The 8,106-nt window shown below is 30.9% G+C and overlaps 3 protein-coding genes across 3 annotated transcripts; 1 reads left to right on the top strand and 2 right to left on the bottom strand.

The window, feature by feature from the left end:
* The first annotated feature begins 2,202 nt into the window (after positions 1–2,202).
* Positions 2,203–3,882, top strand: LOC120358888. Its single transcript, XM_039454595.1, has 2 exons — positions 2,203–2,582; positions 2,674–3,882. Exons 1-2 carry the CDS (start codon positions 2,441–2,443, stop codon positions 3,489–3,491), a joined length of 960 nt encoding a protein of 319 aa, XP_039310529.1. The 5' UTR covers positions 2,203–2,440; the 3' UTR covers positions 3,492–3,882.
* Positions 3,883–3,934: 52 nt separating this feature from the next.
* LOC105204468 lies at positions 3,935–5,523 on the bottom strand. Its single transcript, XM_011173549.3, has 3 exons — positions 5,384–5,523; positions 4,992–5,188; positions 3,935–4,920 (listed from the first exon to the last, which is right to left on the bottom strand). The coding sequence occupies exons 1-3, from the start codon at positions 5,521–5,523 to the stop codon at positions 3,935–3,937; spliced, it is 1,323 nt and encodes a 440-aa protein (XP_011171851.3).
* A 1,193-nt stretch (positions 5,524–6,716) lies between these two features.
* Positions 6,717–7,473, bottom strand: LOC120358816. Its single transcript, XM_039454317.1, has 2 exons — positions 7,397–7,473; positions 6,717–7,314 (listed from the first exon to the last, which is right to left on the bottom strand). Exons 1-2 carry the CDS (start codon positions 7,441–7,443, stop codon positions 6,735–6,737), a joined length of 627 nt encoding a protein of 208 aa, XP_039310251.1. The 5' UTR covers positions 7,444–7,473; the 3' UTR covers positions 6,717–6,734.
* Positions 7,474–8,106: the final 633 nt, after the last annotated feature.

The following is an 8,106-nucleotide window of genomic DNA, read 5'->3' as shown; positions in this document are numbered from 1 at the left end:
AAAAAAGAAAATAAATAAGACGGAGAAGGTAAACATTTCGAAATGAAGTATAAAAGAAATTACAAGTGCAATTGAACATGGGTTTGAAGGTTATTTTTAATAATTGGTAAATATCATATCATATATGTTTTTAGATTTTGTGTAATAGAAATGAAAATTTATTTAATCGAAAATTAGATTTTTAAATAAAGAACGAAAGAAATTAAGAATGCAATTGAAATCGAATTTGATAGTCTTTTTTTAATAAGAGGGGAAATATTACATGATATTTTGATATTTTATATTATAAAAATGAAAATTTCTTTAACCGAACATTATCTCTTTTGGTACAGATTTTAAAAATGTGCAATAAAGATAGAAAAACAAAGAGAAATGATATAATGTAAGAAGGAAGGAGAAATAATCGTGAGAGTGTAAAATAGGAATAAAATAGAAAGGAGAAAGAAATTAAAGAAGGCAGATTTTTAAATAAAAGACGAAAGCAATTAAGAGTGCAATCTTACACGAGTTTGAAGGTTTTTTTTTAATAATTGGTAAATATCATCATATTTTGAGATTTTTTATTATAAAAATGAAAATTTCTTTAATCGAATATAATCTCTTTTAATAAAGATTTTAAAAAATGTGCAGTAAAGAGAAACAAAGACGATTGAAATAATGTAAGAAGGAAGGAGGAAGAATTATGAGAGTGTAAAATAAAAAGAAAGTAAAACGGAGAAAGAAAGAGGAAAAGATAAAGATTTTTAAATAAAGAACGAAAAAAATGAACAATGCAATTGAACACGATTTTGAAGATTCTTTTAATAATGGGTGAATATCACATAGTATCTTGACATTTCAATGTAAAAAGAAATGAGGGAGAATTGAAGGACCGTAAAATAGGAATAACATAGAAAGGAAAAAGGAAATAAAGGAGGCGGAAAAGGTAAAGATTTTCAAATGATGTGTAAAAGAAATTATTAGTGCAATCAAACATGGGTTTGAAGATTATTTTTAATAACGGGTAAATATCGTATCATATATATTGTTAGATTTTGTGTAACAAAAATAAAAATTTATTTAATCGAAAATTATCTCTTTTAGTAAAGATTTTAAAAAATATGCAATGAAGATAAAAAAACGAAGAAGAATAAAATAATATATGAAAAAAGGAAAATAAATTGTGAGAATGAAAAGTAGGTAAAAAATAGAAAGGAGAAAGTAATTAACCCTTAAACACGTAAGTGGGTCTGAGAGACCCCATAAGAAGTTTTGAACGCTTGCTATGTGAAGATGGAATGAGATAGGAGGTTCGGACCAAGACGTGAAAAAAGTTTGAAATCTCCTCTTTCGATTGATATGGTTGATCAATTTTTTTGGTCAACTAGAATTCAAACGGCACGGCAACAAAGTTTTGTTAGGGTCATTGTGACCCATATAGTGTGTAAGTAAAATTTTTTTTGTAAGTATTTTACATAAAAAAGCTGGACAAACTACGTTCGAACAGCTTGGTTTGCGGATGTTACTCGCATATACTCTGTCTAAAGTTGGAATACTCTAGAAAATGGTCTAGAAAAGAGAGTTTTTCCGAAATATATCATGAAACACATCAATTTTCAATTTTAGACACGATTTAATCAAAAATACCTCATATTCGCCTTGTTACAAAAGTACATTTTTTAATAGAAATAACAATGATATAATTTTTTTTGAAAGTATGAATCTTTAGCTTTAAAACGTCGTATTGTAAAGTTCTTTAAAGTTTTTTGTTGCAAAGATAAGTAGATATAAGGGGCCGGTTCTAACCCAATAGGGTCTTCGACGATTTTTCGTTTTTCATTTTAAATTAAAGTTTTGATAGTAAAAACAACTATTACAATAACAAAAGTAATTAAAAATCGTTAAATAATTTTTTTAATAAGTTTGAAAATTGCGATTGATTTAAACGCCCAATTTTTCGCGCGCCTTGATGGCGTCGTCGATGTGACGTCATTATTCAGTAAACAGGTTAGATCGAGTAGACAGTTTGTATTGAAAGCATCAAAAATGACTGAAAATGCAGGTTACGTACAAGATCCAGTAAAAAAACGCAATTACAAGTGGTGCTTTGTTCCCTTATGTAAGAGTACAACCATTTCTACTCCTTTAAAAATTTTTGTATCGGTGCCAAAAGGAGATATTATGAAGAAATGGTTCGAAATAGCAAGACGGAATGATGCTTCATCGATATCGCTTAGCACCAGCTTGTTTTGCTGTCAAGATCATTTCCATGTAAGTTAAACTTTGTGAATAGATATATTTAACAAAACGTAATCGTAACATTCCATTATAGTTGCAAGAAGATATAGAAAATTATACGAGAGTACGACTCGATCCAAATGCATCTGTACGACTGAAGAAAGGTGCACTACCTCGGATATTTCACTGTCAACCTGATAGACAACGTGCTCATGTGAAACCGATGCGTCCAGTAGCTCTGAAGCGCCAGAAAATAGAAACTTTAAACGAAATCCTACAAACTGAAACAGTAATCGATAGTAGCATGGAATGTGAATCCACAGAACCTATTACAACCGAGTTATTGCATATTGACACCAACATTGGTAATTCAAGTAATATTAAAATGATTATTGAGCATATAATTTTCATTGAGTTAAACTATGTATAAATAAGATATTAATCATTCATCCGCAGATGATTTTTCAACTACTCAACATCAGGTGGCTGCTGTTGAAATTGATTGGAGCAATGATGCAACACCAAAATGCAAGGATGTTGGTATTCAAGTGAAAATGCGTGACCATAAGACAATGCGTAGCAAGTATGTACAAAACGTGCCAGTGATGCAAGATGCTTCATGTTCGACGAACGAAAAAACTCGTAATATAAGTCAGCAAAAAACTGAGAATGTAATTACATCATCTGAGTCAACATCGGCCAACACGAATGTGACAAGTACTTTCAATGATACACTGGATGATTGCGATGATGAATATCTACCATCTGAGGAAACAAGCGAAGAGGTAGTGAAGCAGAATATATTGGAGCAGAGGAGGTTAGCGAGGAATATAAAAATGACGACCATTCAAAATAAACCGAAAATGTACTTGGGTATTCCGGACAATGCCTTCTTTTTTATACAGCTTTTAAGCAAAGAAACGGGAATTAGTATAGAGGAAATTTGCTTAACCGTCACTAAAATTAAATTAAACGATACATTCGCAAGAATTGGAGATGATTTTGGAATCAGTGCTAGTAACGCGAGTGCTGTTTTTAGAAGAACTCTCCCTATTGTAGCACATTATTTAAAACAATTAATTGTTTGGCCTTCGGAACAATCCATCAAATCGAATCTGCCTTTGCCATTTCGTGCTCGGTACAGTCATGTACAATCTATAATAGATTGTTTAGAAATTGAAATTCAGAAGCCTAGCAGTGCGATTAATCAAAGTGTTACGTGGTCAAAACACAATAAAATACTTAATATCAATGTCACCGGATGGAACTATTAATTTTATATCAGAAGGTTTTTGTGGGAGGACATCCGATGCTGCGATCGTAGAACTCAGCCAGTATTTAAATCAGCTACCAGAAAACTGTGCAGTCATGGCTGATCGAGGTTTCAAAAACATTGAACATCTATTACAAAAAAAGGATGTATTTTAATTCGACCGCCTAGTGTTTCGAGTAATTCAAAACCGACAAAGGAGGAAGTGATAGAGACTCGGCGTATCGCTAGCTTAAGAATTCATGTAGAAAGAGTTATTAGAAGAATAAGAGAATTTAACATTTTAAAATCTCATTCTACCATTCATCATGATACAATAAACACCGTAGATGATATGATTATTGTGACTGCAGGTTTAATTAATATTCAGTTACCACTTATAGCACAATAAATATTGAAAATATTTACACGTTTATTAATTTTTTATAATAACCCTTCGCTTACATTCTACTTTGCTACTCCATTGAGAAGCAACGGAAAAACATTTTGTTTCCAAAAAGTCATGGCATTATTTATCATTTCCATTACGAATTGTTCGTCATAATTGACACAAATTACTATAATGCTTTGTGAAGTTTTAAAATCATGTTTCGCCATACAAAAATAAACTATTTTCACGTTTTGCATAAACATCTGCAACTGAATTTGAGCAAAATATTTATTGCCTATCCGATTGTCTTTCGTGATATACCTCTCCTCAGATTTTAAACTAAACGGACATTTTATTTCAACAACAAAATTTTCGGCTACTGCATCAGGAGAAGCACCGATGACAGGAAAATTTGGATTTAACAGTAATCCACTATGGTGTAATGTAATTTGAAGATTTTCCTCCAATATCTTCACTACTTCCTGTTCCAAGCGTCTGCCTCGTTCCATGGCATCAGTATCTCTTATTTTGAATGCACCAATTATTTGCTCAACTAATGATCCTTGTGGTGTCTTGCAATGCGATACTTCGTATATCCGAGATGCAGTTATTCTTCCGTATCTTAATTCCTTCCATAATGTGGATTCACTTTGATGAATGGTATCCTTTGCAACTTTTTTGCATGATTCTATATCTATTTCGGAGCTTGCAAAGTTCAAAAAACTATCGGCATCTTTACATGTAGAAGTATTATAAAATTTTAGCATTAATGAGTGCATCGATAAATCTGTATGAGATTTTACATGGACAAAATGCCTTGACAGTTGGCAGTCAAAATTTCTTTTTTCCATTTCTTGTAATACAGTCTGTAAGAAGCCAGTACTGTTTGGAAGAACTGGAGTTTGTTTCGATGGTAGCAAATTTTTTGCTTTCATGCTTCTTACATTAGCTCCAACTTGTGCCAATCGAGGTTTCTTCCAATAGCAGACCGTCGCTGTCGGTTCAGGCTCTTCGCTTCGACGGTGAACCCACATAAGGAAAGCGATGGCATGCTTACAACCAGCTTAAATCACATAGAATTGCACAGTTAATATACACAATTAACGTTTTCTTTACTGCGTTAATTATAATTACCTTCTGAAGCTGCGCAATCTTTGCACCTAATATATTCGACTCTCTCAGTTTCCTCGTTGACTAGCATCGATACAGTATACGCCTTATTGTTCACTCTGTGCTCAGGACAAACCTTTCCTCTGATATGGCATAAGCTTTTTTCCCGTCTCAATTCCACATATCCAACTGCTGGATCGCCGTAGTTTTCACCTTCAGCTCTACCAAAGTGTACATCGACAAAATGACAAGAGTGTATTAAAGGTTATGTCATGAATATATTATATATAATACTCAAATTACTTTGATATACCGTTAATAATACTTTGATATATCGTTTCATACTGTATCTTGTATCTGTCTATAAATTTTACTATTTATTTCCTGTTATTACAAGTTTTTAAAAATATACTTACTTCTTAGCTTTTACACCACGAGTTTCTGCGATATTAAACACATCACTTTCAGCAAAAAAATCGGAAACCATTAATACTGTTACTTTGGGTAAGTTATCCGATTGCGCTTTAACAAATCCAGTGTTATTTTTTTGCCACATTGCAACAAAACAATCGGTAAATACGTAAATACATAAAATACCGTACAGCAAAAGTTTGAAATTACTGAATAATGACGTCACACGCGGTCTCAACCAATCACAGCGCGTTTTATCCCCTCTCTTTTTGTAAGCAATTTTAATAATTTATATTAAAAAATTACATTGTTAATATCGTTCTAAAGTTGTTCCATTCAATTTGAACAAATATAAGGTTCATGAAAATAATTTTTTTAAATAACTTATTTTTTACAAATTGGACCCTATTTGGGGTGGGGGAAGTCACGTGACACGGGAGGAAGAGTGGGATGGGGAAGGGAGCCCCCCCCCCCTTATTAATTAAATTAATTAAATTTATATTAATTTTATATCAAACTATTAATTAAATTAATTATATTTATATTAATTTTATATCAAACTAATAATTAAAATAATTTTTATATCAGATTATTATTTAAAATAATTTTTTATATCAAACTAATAATTAAAATAATTTTTTTCCAAATTGTTATTTGTTAAACTAATTTTTAATAGATTAATATAAATTTTTATTATGTTTATATTAGGTTAATATTAACCTAATATCAATTTAATATAAATTTTATATTAATTAATTAAAAAATTAGTTTAGTAAATAACATAATTTGGGAATAAATGTATCACTCTCTCTCTCCCTTTCCCCTGCGCGTTCTCGCTCGCATTAAATTTATATTAATTTTATATCAAACTATTAATTAAATTAATTATATGTATATTAATTTTATATCAAACTATTAATTAAAATAATTTTTATTTTCGATTATTAATTAAAATAATTTTTTATATCAAACTAATAATTAAAATAATTTTTTTTTCCAAATTGTTATTTGCTAAACTAATTTTTAATAAATTAATATAAATTTTTATTATGTTTATATTAGGTTAATATTAACCTAATATCATTTTAATATAAATTTTATATTAATTTATTAAAAAATTAGTTTAGTAAATAACATAATTTGGGAATAAACGTATCACTCTCTCTCTCCCTTTCCCCTGCGCGTTCTCACTCGCACACGTTACAGCTATTGTACATGGTTTTCTTTTTCTCTCGCCCGCACACATTGTTCTCGCTTGAATATGGTGTGACTAATGCTTTATCTTTTAAGGGACAATAGTTGAATAGGAAAGATAATATTGAAGACATCGTTACAATATTTCAATTTTTTTCTTATTTATTTGTCATGTAATGCATCATGTACAATATTATCTAAAGCGTAAGCTAACATTTCACATTCTAAAAGGGAAGTTTTATCATATTTTTCTCGCAAGAGTTTTGCCGCATCGCATTTATTATTAACATAATTTTGGCGTAAAAGGGTTACAAAATGTTTATATTTTTCGCTCACTGTATATGTATATTGATATAAAGAGTAATATATATGCTCGACGCATTGTTCGAGCTCAAACAGAAAAAGTACAGTTTTTGGTTTCAAATACATGCAAGTATCGCGTAATGTTAATTTAACAATATTTTCATTACGCAGTTTAATGAGTTGTACAATAAGATCTTGAATCGATAATGCTGAAGAAGGAGAAGTCGACTGCACGAGTCGTTCAATGTCCGCACGTTTCTGGAACAGTGCTGTCCACGTTGCATGAGCCAGAATTATTTGATTTTCTCGATTGTCACCAATAAGTATCTCCACAAACGATGTTGGTCCTACGCTGATTCTAATGTCGAGATATTTATACGCTGTGGACGTCAATGCCAATCTCCTCCCCAAAATGTGAGGCGTATACCGTGGCAATGTTCTGTAAATAAAAAAATATGGATAAGTTAGTTGCAAAAACGGAAACAAAATATAAAAAATGTATAAAAATTATAAATACTTACACTTTTTCACACATTTCGTCCCGTTGAAGCGGCACGTAGTAGTCCATCTTCTTCTCGTATATATGTTTTTCTGAAAGTTTTCAACTGTTCACTGAGCGACTGATGCGATAGAGTTTTTCTTGCTTCCTTTTTATTATATAATCCCCTCCTTTATTTTATAATCCCCTCTTCTACTTTGTAATCCCCTCCATATATTTAATAAAATAAATTTTTTACGACACTTCTTCGTATTTAGTACAGATTATCATAATGAAGGTCCACTGATGAAGTTTCATTATGTCAGAAAGCTTGCCATGAATCACATGGTTGCGTGTATAAAGCTTTGAGATTGTATCATGATCACAGTTACTATTATAATTTGATATGTCTATAAATGTATGATAATTGTATCTACCATGTAGGGAACAGCAAAACAATCTATTCTCATCTTCGCTGTAGTCTCAGTGTTCCTAATTTATAGAGCTAGCAATATCACATCGTACATTCTGGAAAATTCTTAAAGTGATATCATTCAAACGTAGAAATTTCTCATAGATATTACTTATTGAAAAGAAAATCTCCAAAGAAGTTTTATTCAACTTAGTCATAGGAAGAAAAAATAATTGAAAATCTATTGTACCATTTTATCTTCAGATAAGAAATCAGCTCTTTTTATAATTGATATGATTTATCTTTATGGGGTGCTTTTCAATGCAGACCCCCACAAAACA

This window comes from Solenopsis invicta, chromosome 10, assembly GCF_016802725.1.
Source record: "Solenopsis invicta isolate M01_SB chromosome 10, UNIL_Sinv_3.0, whole genome shotgun sequence".
Lineage (NCBI taxonomy): Eukaryota > Metazoa > Arthropoda > Insecta > Hymenoptera > Formicidae > Solenopsis > Solenopsis invicta.
The sequence above is the reverse complement of the archived record's forward strand: the minus strand, read 5'-3'. Positions and strand labels throughout refer to the sequence as shown.